General features: G+C 48.7%; 1 protein-coding gene across 1 annotated transcript in view; it reads left to right on the plus strand.

Annotated features, from left to right (window-relative positions):
- LY75 (lymphocyte antigen 75) overlaps positions 1 to 15704 on the plus strand; it is a 144091-nt gene that overhangs the window by 125617 nt on the left and 2770 nt on the right. Inside the window, exon 41 of the mRNA XM_090041720.1 lies at positions 10673 to 10699. Coding sequence (XP_089897846.1) covers positions 10673 to 10699 — 27 coding nt within the window. The remainder of the gene's footprint in view (positions 1 to 10672; positions 10700 to 15704) is intronic.

The raw sequence follows: 15704 nt of genomic DNA on the forward strand, positions 1-15704 counted from the left end.
GGTCATGTCAGACCAACCTGATTGCCTTTTATGATCAGGTCACAAAAGTCTTCGATGCAGGTGTCGCCGTGGATGTAGTCTTTCTGGACTTCAGCAAGACCTTTGACACCGTCTCCCACCCCATCCTCATTAAAAAATTGGGCAACTGTGGCATTGATGCCTACACAGTCAGATGGATTGCAGATTGGCTGAAGGGTCGCACTCAGAGGGTGGTGGTGGATGGGTCGTATTCAACCTGGGGGGAAGTGGGCAGCAGAGTCCCCCAGGGCTCGGTCTTTGGGCCCACGGTGTTCAATTTCCTTATCAGCGATTTGGACGGCGGGGTGAAAAGCAACCTGTTTAAATTCGCTGATGATACCAAAATTTGGGGTGAGGTGAGCACGCTAGTAGGGAGGGAAAGATTGCAGCTAGACCTGGATAGGTTACAGGGGTGGGCTGACATAAACAGGATGCATTTCAATACTGACAGGTGCAGGGTGCTGCACTTTGGGCAGTAGTAACCAGCAGCACACTTATAAGATGGGAAACTCCCTTCTTGAGAGCACAGAGGCAGAAAGGGATCTTGGAATCATTATTGACTCCAAGATGAACATGGGCCGACAATGCGAGGTCACGGTTGGCAGGGCTAACCGGACCTTGTCGTGCATCCACAGGTGCCTCTCTAGCAGGGACAAGGAGGTGATCCTCCCCCTCTATGCAACACTGGTCAGGCCACAGCTGCAGTACTGTGTCCAGTTCTGTGCACCCCACTTCAGGAGGGAAGTGGACAACATTGCGAGGGTCCAGAGGAGGGCCATCCGAATGATCCGGGTTCAACAGGGGAGACCCTACAATGAGAGACTGCGGGACCTGAACCTGTTCAGCCTTCACAAGAGAAGGCTGAGGGGGGACCTGGTGACCATCTATAAACTCACTAGGGGGACCAGAAGGGTTTGGGAGAGACCTTGTTTCCCCTAGCACCCCCTGGCATAACAAGGAATAACGGCCATAAATTGTTAGAGAGTAGGTTTAGATTAGACATCTGCAAGAACTACTTCACAGTTAGGGCGGCTAGGACCTGGAGCCAACTTCCAAGGGAAGTGGTGCTGGCTCCTACCCTGGGGGTCTTTAAGAGGAGGCTTGATGCCTACCTAGCTGGAATCATGTGAGCCCAGTTTTTTCTCCTGCCCAGGCAGGGGGTTGGACTTGAAGATCTACAAGGTCCCTTCCGACCCTACTTCTATGATTCTATGATTCTTTTCATAGGGCCTGACCCACTGCCCCCAACCATGTGAGTGACCCTCCTCTGGACCCTCTGAATGCTAGCCACATCCCTCTTGAAGTGCAGAACCCAGAACTGGATGCAGTACTCCAACTGCGGCCTGACCAATGCCACATAGAAGGGAAGGATCACCTCCCTGAACCTGTGTAGGATGCATCTGTAGATGCACAACAAGGTGAGGTTAGCCTTACTGACCACATCCTTGCATCGGTGGCTCATGTTCATCCTGGAGTCAGCAATGCCTCCAAGATCCCTTTCTGCAACTGTTGACAAGAAGGGTGTTTCCCCAGCCTATAGGTGTGTTGCAGGTTCCTTCTCCCTAGATGCAGTACCCTGCACTTGTCTGCATTGAATTCCACCTATTCTCATCCGCTCACCTCTCTAACCTGTCTAGATCTAGCTGGATTCTGTCCCTCACCTCCAGTGTGCCCACCTTACCCCACATCTTGGTGTCGTCAGTGAATTTGGACAGCATGCTTTCCACACCTATATCCAGATCGCTGATAAAGATGTTGAACAGTACAGGCCCTCAAGAAGGGCCCACTACTCATATCCCTCCAGGTCAAAAACGACCTGTCCATCACCACTCTCTGGGTGCGACCATCTAGCCAATTTGCCACCCATCTGACTATGTAGGCATCAGTGCCTCAGTTGTCTAGTTTTTTTATGAGAGTGGGGTAAGAAACAATGTCAAAGGCCTTCTTGAAGTCCAGATAGATGACATCCACCTCAATGCTCCCATCCAAGGACTTGGTGACCTGGTCATAAAAGGGAACCAAGTTAGGCAGGCTCTGCCCACAGTGAACCCAGGTTGGTTGCCCCTGAGCATTACCTCCCCTGCTGGTTCCCTGCGGATATGTTCCTTGATAATTTTCTCAAAGGTCTTCCCAAGGACCAAGGTAAGACTGACTGGCCTATAATTGCCAGGGTCCTCTTTTCTCCCCTTCTTGTAAATGTGGACCACATTGGCCCTTTTCCAATCCTCTGGTACCTGGCCAGAGTCTCACAAGTGCTCATAAAGCCGTGCCAGGGGCCCTGCTATGACCCCCGCAAATTTCCTCAGCACCCTCAGGTGAAGAGCATCTGGACATGTTGAGCCCCTCCAGAAGTTCCCTAACTAGGTTGTCCCTGACTCTAGGCATGGTGGTGCCTCCCCTGGGTCTGTCCGTGATCCTAGCGGGGATCCTAGCGGGGGAAATGTCCCAGTCCCTGTTCAGGAATATGGAGGCAAAGAATTCGTTAAAGAGGTAAGCTTTTTTGTTTTCTGCAATCACCAGATTGCCAAGCCTGTCCTGTAGGGGCCCCATGTTACCCGGTGCCGCCTTCTTACTCCCTATGTATTTGAAAAAGGACTTTTTGTTATCCCTAATTCTGGTCAATAGCACTAGTTCCATCTCTGCCTTGGCCTTCCTAACAGCCTACCTGCAGTCATGAGCAACGGAGGTATAATCCTCCTTGGTGATAGCCCTTTGCTTCCACTGTTTGTATGCCTCCTTTTTTGCTCTCAGGCCCTCCTGAATGCCTTTGCCGAGCCATGGGGGCTTCAGAGCACTCCTGCCCCCCTTGGTATGCATTGGGACTGACTCCTTTTGAGCTTGGAGGATCGTCTTCTTGGGGAACAACCACCCATCTTGGACTCCCATCTCATTGAAGCTCTGAGACCCCAGTGCCTCTTCTACTAATCTTAGCTCATTGAAGTCGGCCCTCCTGAAGTCAAGGACTTTTGCCTTACTGCTTGCTTTTACTACCTTGCACTGGATAGTAAATTCCAGCAGGCAATAATCACTGTCATCTAGGTGGTCAAGTACCCACAGACCCCTTACCATGTTGTCGCCTGTGGCAAGGACCAAGTCTAGCAAGGCATTTCCCCTGGTGGGACTATGACCTCCTGGGTTAGTTGGAGGTCCTGTATCCTGGCTAGGAACATACATGAGCAGTCGGACCTGGCTGACTGCCCTTCCCAGCAGATGTCTGAGTAGTTTAGGTCACCCATGACAACCGCATCCCTTGACTTCACAGCAGGGGTGGGCAAAATGCGGCCTGGGGGCCGGATGCGGCCTGCCAGGCCATTCTGTCCAGTCCACGGAACCCCTACAAAGTTTAGAAAATTAATATTTATCTACCCTGGGCTGCCTGTCATGTGGCCCTCGATGGTTTGCCAAAACTCAGTAAGCAACCTTCTGCCCAAAATAATTGCTCACCCCTGCTTTACAGGCTCCATGAGCTAACCTGAGAATTCCAGGTCCAGCTCATCCCCCTGGTGAGGCAGTCTGTAGTAGAGGCCCACTATCATGTTGCTTTCCCCATGACCCCCTTGTATTGTTACCCAGAGCCCCTCAGTTTTCCCTTCCTCTAACCCCAGTCTGATCATCGAGGTTTACTCTTTGATGTAGAGTGGTACCCCCCCCCACCTTTTTTCATAGTTTCATAGTTTCTAAGGTCGGAAGGGACCTGAGCAGATCATCTAGTCCGACCCCCTGCCATGGCAGAAAAGAATACTGGGGTCAGACGACCCCAGCAAGATATGCATCTAACTTCTTCTTAAAGACCCCCAGGGTAGGAGCCTGCACCACTTCTCTTGGAAGTTGGTTCCAGATCCTAGCCACCCTGATCGTGAAGTAGCGCCTCCTGATATCTAGCCTAAATCTATCCTCTGCCAGCTTGTGACCATTATTTCTTGTCACTCCTGGTAGTGCTTGTGGGAACAGGGACTCCCCCAGTGCCTGCTGGTCCCCCCTGACTAGTTTGTAAACGGCCACTAGATCCCCCCTCAGCCTTCTCTTTTTGAGGCTGAACAGGTTCAGGTCCTGTAGCCTCTCATAGGGCTTGCCCTGTTGTCCCCTGATCATACGAGTGGCCCTCCTCTGGACCCTCTCCATGCTGTCGACATCCCTCTTGAAGTGTGGCTCCCAGAACTGGACGCAGTACTCCAGCTGTGGCCTGACCAGTGCCGCATAGAGGGGGAGGATCACCTCTTTGGACCTGCTCGAGATGCATCTGTGGATGCATGACAAGGTGCGGTTGGCCTTCCTAACTGCCTCTCCACACTGCCGGCCCATGTTCCTCTTGGAGTCAGTGATGACCCCCAGATCCTTTTCCACCTCCATGCTGACAAGAGGGGAGTTCCCTCACCTGTAGGTATGGTGCCGGTTGTCCCTCCCGAGGTGCATCACCTTGCACTTGTCTGTGTTGAAACCCATCCTGTTCTCGTCTGCCCTCCCTTGTAACCTGTCTAGGTCTGATTGTAGCCTGTTGCATCCTTCCAGTGTGCCCACGTCCCCCCACATCTTAGTGTTATCAGCAAATTTGAACGGGGTGCTTTTTACCCCCTCCTCCAAATCACTGATGAAAATGTTGAACAGTGCGGGCCCGAGGACCGAGCCCTGTGGAACCCCACTGCCCACGTCCTTCCAGGTTGAGAAGGACCCATCCACTACCACCCTCTGGGTGCGGCCCTCCAGCCAGTTGGCGACCCATTTGACTGTGTGGGTGTCTACACCACAGCCCCCCAGTTTCTTAATGAGAACGGGGTGAGAGATAGTGTCGAAAGCCTTCCGGAAGTCCAGGAAGACTATATCCACTGCTACCCCTGCATCTTATGATCTGGTGATCTGATCGTAAAAGGCCACCAGGTTGGTCTAACAGGACCTGCCACTGATGAACCCATGTTGGTTGCCCCTAAGCATGCAGTCCCTTGCTGGCCCCTCCTGGATGTGTGCCAGCATAATTTTCTCGAACAGCTTGCCTAGGATCAAGGTAAGACTAACTGGCCTATAGTTTCCCAGGTCCCCCTTCCTGCCTTTTTTGAAGATGGGGACCATGTTGGCCCTCTTCCAGTCCTCTGGTACTTCACCAGAGCACCACGAGTGCTCGTAAAGTTGTGCCAGGGGACTTGCAATGACCTCAGCCAGTTCCTTTAGAACTCTAGGGTGGAGATCATCCGAACCGGCTGACTTGAATACGTCCAACCCCTCCAGAAGCTCCCTAACTAAATCCTCGCTAACCCGTGGCCCAGGTGTGCCTCCCCCGGGTCCCGAGGGGGGCCCAGCAGGGAGGCGGCTGTTCTGGTCCCTACTTAGGAAGACGGAGGCAAAGAAATCGTTAAACATGTTAGCTTTGCCGTCTGGTGTGACGACCAAGTTTCCCATGGCGTCCTGCAAGGGCCCCACATTACCCGGGACCTTCTTTTTACCCCCTATGTATTTAAAAAAGGACTTCTTATTGTCCTTAATCTGGGAAGCTAATCCCAGTTCCATCTCTGCCTTGGCCTTCCCCTCCGGGACCTCAGCGCTTCACCAACTATCCTCCTTAGCTCGTTGAAGTCTGCCCTCTGTCGTGATGAACCCGGCAGAGCTGGCAAGCCAAGCTCAGGGTCGCGGTCACGGTGGGTTGGCCGGGTGGTGGCTATTGGCACGGACAGGTGGGATTAATGGCGTGGAGTCAGGAGATACGGACCGGAGCGGGTTAAAGCACAAACGGATTTATTCTGACTTACGCTTTTGGCGTAGGTAGTGATGTCTTCAGTTACAGTTAGGAACACAAACAATTAACAACAAAGGGGTCTGGTGGCCCACGAGGTTCAGTCCAAAGACCTAGTCCCAGGGCTGGTCAACAGCTCATAAATGGGGATCACAAACAGTGAAACGAACTGTAACACGTTGATGATGAACCGCGTGACGCCAGTCCAAGGTGATGGACAATCGGGTGGTCGAATGAGAAAGCCGAGGTCAGAAGCCAAGAGATGATGCAGCGGAGACGTCAGTTCAGAGTGATGAGCAGAGTCGTAGTCGGTGAAGAAAGCCGAGGTCGATGATCCGGAACCGGATTATAACAAAGTCCAAAAGGGTGATCCAAAATCATAGCCGTTAGTCAGTACCAAGGTAAATCAGAAGCCAGGCAAGCGTAGTCAGAACCGTAGGGTAACAAATGATACGAAAACCAACCAGCAACGGAGGCGAAGGAGGAGATCTATAGGCCCTAAAGCCTGACTGAGAGACAGTCCCTGCAGCAGCAGCCTCTGTCCTCAGCTAACGCGATCTCCCCCCTGAGGGAGGGGTTCACTGAACTTTTATATGAATTTGGTAGCCAATCAGAACCCTCTCCGCAGAGAAATTTCTAGTCAGATTACCTCATGTCAGGTTCTGACTGAGCATGCTCTCAGTCAGAAGCTGACACAATCTGAGCATGTGTCTGTGGGGAAAGTAGATCAACAATGATTGACAGGTCCGCAGGTCACCCAGGGGGCAAGGGCTGGGTGAGCCTTGGAACTTTCCACTCACAGAGTCAAACCGCACATGTCAGTCCAGCTCTTCTGTGTTGGCAGCATATACTTAAAATTTTCTCTGACACCCTCCTAAAATCTAGGGCTGCTGCCTTACTGCATGCCTTTGCCACCTTGCGCTGGATGGTGAATTCCAGCAGGCGATGATCGTTGTCGCCCAGGTGGTCGAGCACCCGCAGCCCCCTCACCAGGTCATCACCCGTGGCCAGCACTAGGTCCAACAGGGCGTCCCCCCTGGTGGGGCTGTGCACCTCCTGGGTTAGATGGAGGTCCTGCACTCTGGTCAAGAACCTCCGTGAGCGTTCAGACCTGGCTGACTGCTCTTCCCAGCAGATGTCCGGGAAGTTCAGGTCCCCCATGACTACCACATACTTAGCCTTCACTACCTCTGTGAGCTGACCCAAGAATTCCTGGTCAAGCTCTTCTCCCTGGTTGAGAGGTCTGTAGTAGACTCCCACCGTTAAGTCTCTTTCCCCTCGACTGCCTTGTACTCTAACCCAAAGCACTTCAGAGTGCCCCTCCCCTGACTCCTTGCTAATTGACGAGGATGTGTATTCCTCCTTAATAAAGAGCGCCACGCCCCCACCTCTCTTTCCTATCCTGTCCCTCCTGTACAGCCAATAGCCCTTGACGTTCACCGCCCAATCATGTGTTGCGTCCCACCACGTTTCCGTAATCCCCACTATGTCCGGGCTGGTGTCAGCCAGCAGGAGGGTGAGTTCCTCCTGCTTGTTGCCCATACTATGAGTGTTTGTGTGGAGGCATTTGAGGCCTCCTGTGGGTGTGTGTACTGACCCCCTAGTCCTAGGGTTACCCTGGCCCCTATCTCTTACCTGTTTATTCGCTTCGCTCGTTGGGCTGGGCTGGGCTGTAGTTGTGGGTGCTGTTTGGTCTGGCAGTCTGATGTTTCCTCCGCCCTCATCTTCCCCTTGCCCTGACGAGCCTAGTTTAAAGTCCGCCGGAGGAGGTCCGCCAACCTAGAAGAGAACACACGCTTACCTTTAGGGGAAAGGTGGAGACCATCCCATCCCAGCATGTCTCTCGTCGTGATGTGCCGGTCATGGCTGAGGAAGCCAAAGCCCTCCTCGAACCACCATTTGTGTAGCCGCCAGTTGGTCTCTGCGATGCCGTCTGCCTCGTCCACTCACTAGCAGGATAGAAGAGAAAACCACCTGTGCACCCATCTCCTTCAGCACACACCCCAGAGCGTGGTAATCCTCCATCAGGTGATCAGGGCTCCTCCTGGCCGCATCGTTAGTGCCCACATGGACTAGGACCATGGGGTAATAATCGGTGGGCTGGATTACGGTCTGGAGCATCCCTTTCATGTCCTGAATCCTCGCTCCAGGTAGGCAGTATACCTCGCGTGCCGAGGGGTCCCGGCAACAGATGGGGCCCTCCATACTTCTTTTCCCTGCTGTGTCTTGCCTGTACAGCCTGTAGCCCTCTATGCCCACTGCCCAGTCATGGGTAGTATCTCTGTGAGCCCCACTAGGTCTGGGTTTTTGCTAGCTAGCAGGAGGGCAAGTTCTTCCTGCTTTCTTCCCATGCTTCGAGCATTTGTGTAGAGGCATTTGAGGCCTCCTGTAGGTGCACGTACTGCTCCCTTGTTCCTAAGTTTGCCCTTGCCCTGTCACTTACATGGGTACTACCTGCACACATCACCTGGCTTGACGGCAAAGTATTCTCATGTTCCTCTGTGTCCCTGTCCCCTGGCAAACCTAGTTTAAAGCTTTCCATACAAGATCAGCCAGCCTGGAAGAAAAAACACGCTTACCTTTCAGGGAGACATGAAGCCCGTACCTCCCGAGCATGTCCTTTGTGTGGAAATGTGGGTCGTGGTCCAAGAACCCAAGGCCCACCTGGTAACACCAGCTCTGAAGCCGCCAGTTGACCTCACCAATGCACGCCTCATGGTGCTGTCCACATCTACTCACTGGAAGAATAGAAGAGAAAACCACCTGTGCCCCCATCTCCTTGAGCTTGGCTCATAGAGCCTTGTAGTCTCTCATGAAGCAGTTCGGGCTGCCCCTGGCCGTGCCATTCATTCCCACATGGATGAGGACCGTGGGATATTGATCAGAGGGTCAGATGAGGTCCAGGATCATCTCCGTGACGTCCTGAATCTGAGCTCCAGGCAGGCAACAAACCTCATGTGCCATGGGATTAGGACAACAGACAGGCCCCTCCGTTTCTTTCCAGATGGAGTCGCCGATGACGAGGACCCAGCGTCACTTCCTCTTGGTGTTCCGGCATCACTTAGTCTGTGCTGTGCATGGCGTGGCATCACCTCCTCTGGAGGCATCCTCTCCTACCTCCTCTTCCACAGATGCCAGGGCCTCCTGACTTCCCCAGCTGTACCTAGGGAGCTGACACTGGTAGCGTGAGTAGCTCTGGCTCTGGAGGTGACCGTCTGCCATACTGCTGCAGCAGGTCTCTCCTGGGAGGCTTCTCCATTAGGTTTCTGACCCTGCAGAGAACGAAAGTACCCATCAATTTCATCCTTGGCAGCCCTGATCCCCTGCAGCCTGTTGACCTCAGCCTGGAGCTCCCTTACCTGCTTCTCCAAGGCCCAAAGGTGAATAAAAGAGGGACAGGTGAGGAGACTCCCATTCCCTTCTCCTGCCCCCCCCGGCCACCGGGTCCCTGCCAGGCTGCCCCCACAGACAGGGGCAGGGTGCCACCGGGGAGGGACAGGTGAGGAGACTCCCATTCCCCTCTCCTGCCCCCCCCGGCCACCGGGTCCCTGCCAGGCTGCCCCCACAGACAGGGGCAGGGTGCCACCGCCCTCCCACAGGCCCCATCTGGGTGGAGGTCTCAGAAGAGCCCCGGGTATGCGGCACCACCAGGACAGGGTCTCTAGCAGCAGCACGCTGTGTCCTCATCATGTCCATAGAGCTACAAGTCTTCCTCTTTCCCCTGCCAAAGTCTCCGACCTGGCTCCTCCTGCATGCCTGCCTTGCGCGAACACTGGTGCAAATGCTGGCACGCCCTTACAGAGTACACCTGTTTGCATACAGTTTGGGAGTGTGGTTCCCTGCTGCTCTTTGCTAAATGGGATCTGGGGGCTTTCTCTCTAGATCTGCTGCAGCTGTGCCCACCGTTCTGCCCTGCTTACCTTTCAGCTGCTGTTGCTGCTGCCGCGCTCGTCTTGGGTGGGTGTGTCAAGGGCACACATGTACTTGCAGCACACGTGTGCCCACTCCTGCTCCCAACTACTGCTCCCGGTCCCAACTACAGAATTAGAGACGCTATCACCTTTCTAATTTACTGACTTGCTTTGTATAGCCTGTAAAGGAATTGTCTCCTCACTTCCAGAATAGTTAGCCATATGCCACTGCATATGATTTCAATCTGAAAGAAGCTACCAAGAAGAGAGTGAGCAGGTTCAAGCTAGGAATCCCTCTGTAGCTTACCCTGTCTCTTCCAACAGAATAGCTATTCATGGAATTATTTTTTTGTGTGTGTAAAGTAGCTGAAGTTTTCTATCGCTAAAACAGTATTCCTAAAATATGAAAATACATTATGTTACTGCCTCATCAAATCAGTTGTCCATAAATTAATGGTAAAAACTGGTCATTTCATTAACAGTGGTACTACTAGGACCCTATTCCACTCTCAGTTACACGTGTGTAAATTGAGAGTTACTGTTGAATTCAGGCAGACAAGGTTCTTTGGGTAAATGCAATATCTTTTTTTAGACCAATTAAATAGTTGGAAAAATTGTTGAATTCAGGGCATTTACTCTAGTGAGTAAGGAAATAATTGGCCCATGGCATGGAAATGAGCCAAAGTGACTTCTCTAAGGAAAATTAGGGAGCCAATATTATCAGTGTCATGCTTAAGTGATACTTCTCTTTGCCTTCATTTCAGCCACATTATTCTGAATTTCCTTTATCAGGAAATTTCCGTTATGGCAGACATTCTAGTTCAGGCTGCTTTTAGCTATATATGACTGGTGGAAGTATTTCTGTACATGCAAGTACAATTGGTACACTTTTTCCTATAGGACTGGGTTTTTCTGTCCATTGCCTAGACTCTAAAAGCTATTTTTTTAAAGTTGTATCTTGAATACAAACAAGAAACATATGCTTAATTATAACTCTGATCCTGTTTTTTTGTCCTTGTAGCTGTTTATGAAAAGAAGTATCTCCCAGGTGAGTGTTTACATTCCTTTGCTTGAAATTTATGAGCAGTTTGAAGATGGTTTCCAGATATTATTTAATAGCACACTTTTCTCTCAGCTTACACTTTAGTTTTCCTGGTTATGCTTTTTCTATAAGCACCTCTTGTATAATGTGCATAACTATCACAACAGCTTATGTTCTCTCATTAAGCTATATGTATTTTCTCAAACAGCAGCAAAGCTTTATGACTTAAATTTGAACTTCACAAGGCAGGAGGGTTGGTAGAGGTACTATACCAGCTATGACACCTCTCTCTCAGCACAGAATATTCTAAGACATGATCCATTTTCTATAGCTATCTAAACTAAATTATACATTTGCTTGCAAAATAGGTCATTGTTGAGCTGATGAAACTGACTCCTGAAGACCTACTGCCTCATGTCTATAAATTTTGTGTGCAAAATACTAACCCACCATAACTTGGGGCCAATTACTGTGCTGTTGTAACAAACTGGCTTAGGTTTACTCTGATTTTATACCTGTTGAGCAAACAGAATTTTAATGTCTTAAAGCGTTTTAAAATGAGAATTTATTTTCTCCTTTTACATCTGCATGTTTGTTACCACTCTGTATAATACAGGAGTTCTTTGTTGAGTGTCAGTACAAGTGTGCTTCTAATGTACGCCTAGCTTTAAAGGTATTTGGATTGATTCATGATATAAAAAGAATGCTCTGAAACAACTGGCATTCCTATTAAATGAATACTGTTACTACCAAGTATATAGGTTGGGCTGCTTATTTCAGTGAGGCTAAACAGGTTACAACTAACCATAATCAACCATAATATAAATGTAACAACTTGTTAAAGGCAGACAGGGTTCTTTGGGTAAATGTAGTATCTTTTATTAGACAAATTAAATAGTTGGAAAAATTGTACTTCGCAAGCTTTTGGGCACAGGCACCCTTCTTCAGGCATATCAAGAGTCTGCTGGTGAATTGTGGGTTTGATGGTGCAGTTCTTGAGGAATTCTTCTTCCAGGTGGGCCATGAAAAAGTTGGCATATTGTGGGGCTGTTTTGGTGCCCATAGCTGTGCCCATGGTCTGGAGGAAGTGTTGGTTGTTAAAACAGAAGTTGTGTGTGAGGATGAAGTGTATACATTGGGTAATATCTTTAACGCTCAAAGAATTCCTCAAGAACTGCACCACCAAACCCATGCTATATCTAAGATATATAGATGACATCATCATTTGGGTCAAAAACCTGCAGTCTCTGATTGATTTCCATCACAAATTTAGTAACCACCCCCCCCCCAGCAGACTCTCTTTTGAATACTCCAGCACCAGCATTTCCTTTTGAGACAGTATGATCAATATTCAGAATGGTAAAATACAAACCACCATATACAAGAAACCCAGGGATTAATATACATATCTACAAAGAACCATCAATGACCCTAAACACACCAAGACAGCTGTAACGTACAGTCAAGCCCTCTGATACCACCAAGTTTGCACTGAGGAGAATACCCACGATTGTCATCTCACAAATCTCAAATGGGCTTTTAACCAACAAAGACACTCCTCCAGAGAGATAGGTTGTACTTTTGAAAGAGCCACCCAGATACCATATGAAGAATTACTGCATTACAAAAAGAATATCCCTATGAATTGCACATCGTTAGTGATGACATACCATCCTTCCCTGGAATCTATATGGAAAATTCTCAAACAATTGCAACCCATACTAGGAGAAGACCCAGTTCTTAAAGAGATCTTTCTAGAACCACCCGTCCTAGACTTTAAACAAGCACCAAACCTCACTAACCTCATCACCAGAAGCAAACTTCCTATGGCCCAAAGCACACCAAATGGATCCAGACCATGCCAGGATAAGAAATGTAAAACCTGCCAACACATCACCACCACCCCCACAATAACTACACCCCACAACAGAACCATCACCGTTCCTGGATCTTACACCTGCACCTCCAGAAATGTAATACATCTCATCCAGTGCACTAAGTGCCTTGATGGAAAATATGTAGGAGAAACCAAACAACAGCTGCACACCAGAATGAACGCACACTGAAAATCATATCAAAGACACACATACCCGACTACCTGTGGGTGCAGACTTCTCACAAGACAATGACTCTCTCTCCAATCTCTCAGTTCTAATCCTCAAAGGGAATTTACAAAACACCTTTCACAGGTGAGCCTACAAACTTCACTTCATAAATCTACTGGATGCAAAAAATCATGGGCTAAATATAGACGTTGGATTTATAGCACATTATAACCTGCCTGACATCTGATAACCCCAGGTAACTTGTCTGCAATTTAGAAGCTACATTCTATCACCAGTTCAACATTCCCTATTTCCCCCCTCATTTCCTGTCTCTCGCTATTGTCTTCCACCCCTCTGATCCTCACTGCCAGGTATTTGCATTTCACAGACCTGCATTTTGCATTTGGGCTACTCTATTCTACTTAGAAGAGCTTACAGAGTCTTGATATGCCTGAAGAAGGTTGTTTGTGCCCGAAAGCTTGCAAAAAATATTTTTTTCCAACTGTTTATTTGGATTAATGTAAGATATATCACATTTACCCAAAGAACCTTGTCCGCATATGTCCTTAGACCAGCACAACTACCAACAACCCTAACAACTTGCTGAACACATTTTAAAATGTAAATATCCAAAAGCATTCATTTCCTAAATCCAAAGGATGGAAGTTAACCCTACTTCCTCTCACTGAAAGTTCTAATAAGCTGATTTATGCAGGTTGCCACAGAGAGCCCTCCAAGGGGATGCCACTGGAGCCTTATCCAGTCAAGAAGTCCCTTGAAGTCAGCCCAGGCTTGGCTTTTAGAACAAGGAGGGGAGCCTGAGCTCCTTCCCACTCTGAGATCCCAGTCTTGCTATCCATCACCTTCTCTGGTTTTCTGTGCTGTGATTCAAGAGGCTAGCATCCAGGTCTACTCCTGAGATGCTACTTCACCTCCTTTTAGTGTGACCCAGTGCACCCCACTGTTCCAATCAGCACAGCAGACAGTCTCTTCAGTCAGAGCATTTACTAGGGCAAATGCCAGCTGTCAGAAGTTCAGTGTCCTTTCCAAAGCAGTTCCTCTGCCCCCAATCCAGCCTGTGCAATCCTGAGTTACTCCCCAAAGATACTCAACTGTTCCCTTTAGTCTCTCCAGCTCCCCAAAGACTCTTCTGGCCCTAGACCTGCCAGACTGCCGTATCCAGCCTGATCTGCCTTTTGTCATGTTTAGCTTCCCTAACCTCCTGGGTGTTGGCTATCTCACCTGTGTTGATAGACCAGCACAGCCATTCACAGTTCACAGCTGTACATACTAAAGAGCCATCTGTCTTGGGCAGTGGTTCCCAATCTGTGGTATGGGTACCACTAGTGGTACACAGACAACCTGTCAGTGGTATGCATTATCAGATTTGTTATAACTGTTACTTTATATGACAAAAAATTGCTGGTGGTACTTAAGGTTGTATCATTTTAAATTGGTGGTGTACAATCTGTAAGAGTTTGGGAACCGCTGGTCTAAGGGCCAGCCTTGGCACTTAACCCCTCCTTTTGTGCACAGACTAAGAAGGTGACCTGAAAATATAACAACAGTGTGACAGTTAACAGAAATATCAGAAAAAACTAGTAGTCTCACTGGTATTTCTGGGAGGAATGGACTTTTTATGTATGAATTTAGCCAGCAACTTAAATATACCTGGTATAGTAACTATTTTCACGTGTCCTCTGTGGGGATTTTAATCAAAGCCAAATCGTCCTCTTGCATATTTGTGAAACTGAAGCAACTTCCATTGTTTTGAATGGATTTATTCTGTATTTACACTAATCTGAAACCTTAATACAGCCTATTAGATCTGTGTGATCATGATTCAGCCATATCTCCAAAAACCCCAAGTGAATTGGTCGGATTGGAGATAGGACAAAACTGCCTTGAGGGAAGGCCCTACTTGCTTCTTTTGGGGGCCACCTAAACTCTGGAATAGGCTTGGAAGGGGGTAAAAGGGAAAGAATGAGACTAAAGTTTGCAACAGCTCATTCTGTTTCCATATAGCAGGGGGTGTCAAAGATATGGGCTTGATGGTAGCCCTGTCATCTGGCCCACAGTGCTGCCTGTGGTTCTTGGACTGAATCCGCATGCTACATGCAGCACATGCCAGCCCTATGCACCGCATGGGATGTGTGGAGCCAGCCTGGTGCACGCTATGTGCGCAAATCAGTCCCATGCCCACAGGGCCAAATGAGTTTGATACCCCTGCCCTACAGTATTCATGAGACACAAGTTACAGTCCAGTGCTCTGACTGCTGCATTTTCCATTTACCAAGAAAGGCACAAGATCCGATGCTTTAATTTATTTATTTATTTATTTTTTACATCTTGCATAAAAAGTAGATTTCTTGGTAGTGAGCATCGACATCACGTCAACATTATGGGTTGAGTTCACTGATAAATTCAAAGATACAGGTTTCCCAAGAAATTTATTTCCCAAAGACAGGCCACAGAAAAAACATAAATCAAATAGCCAGTCTTCCACCGTGTTAGTTTATCTCTGGGATAATGAAAACGTGGCTGGAAAATACTTCGGCCAAAGGGAATGTTCACTATTTTAGGAAAAGGTTTGATTTTTTCCCAGCATAGATTATGCCTTTTGATTTCAGAATATTGACTTGTTTAAAGAACTTCAGAAAATTGTATTCAGAATTTATATGTGAAACATTCATTATTAGGATTTTGTGCAGCAATTAAATGGTAAAATTTAAGGCAAAGATTGGGCTTATAAGTCACCTACGTACCCATGTGACGTAGCCTCCACCCCCCTTCTTTTTCTTTCCTCTCTTTCTTCTCCTTTTTCCTTTTATCTTCTTTTCTCTGGTCTCCCTCCCTGTTTCTTTCCCATTTCTTTTCTCTCTTCTCCCCCTCCCCACTGGACGCGCCCGTCTTTGCCCACAGAGGACAAACAACAAATGGTAATAAAAACTACAACCAGAGCAAAA

Source organism: Crocodylus siamensis, chromosome 4, assembly GCF_052110815.1.
Source record: "Crocodylus siamensis isolate JL-2025a chromosome 4, ASM5211081v1, whole genome shotgun sequence".
NCBI lineage: Eukaryota > Metazoa > Chordata > Crocodylia > Crocodylidae > Crocodylus > Crocodylus siamensis.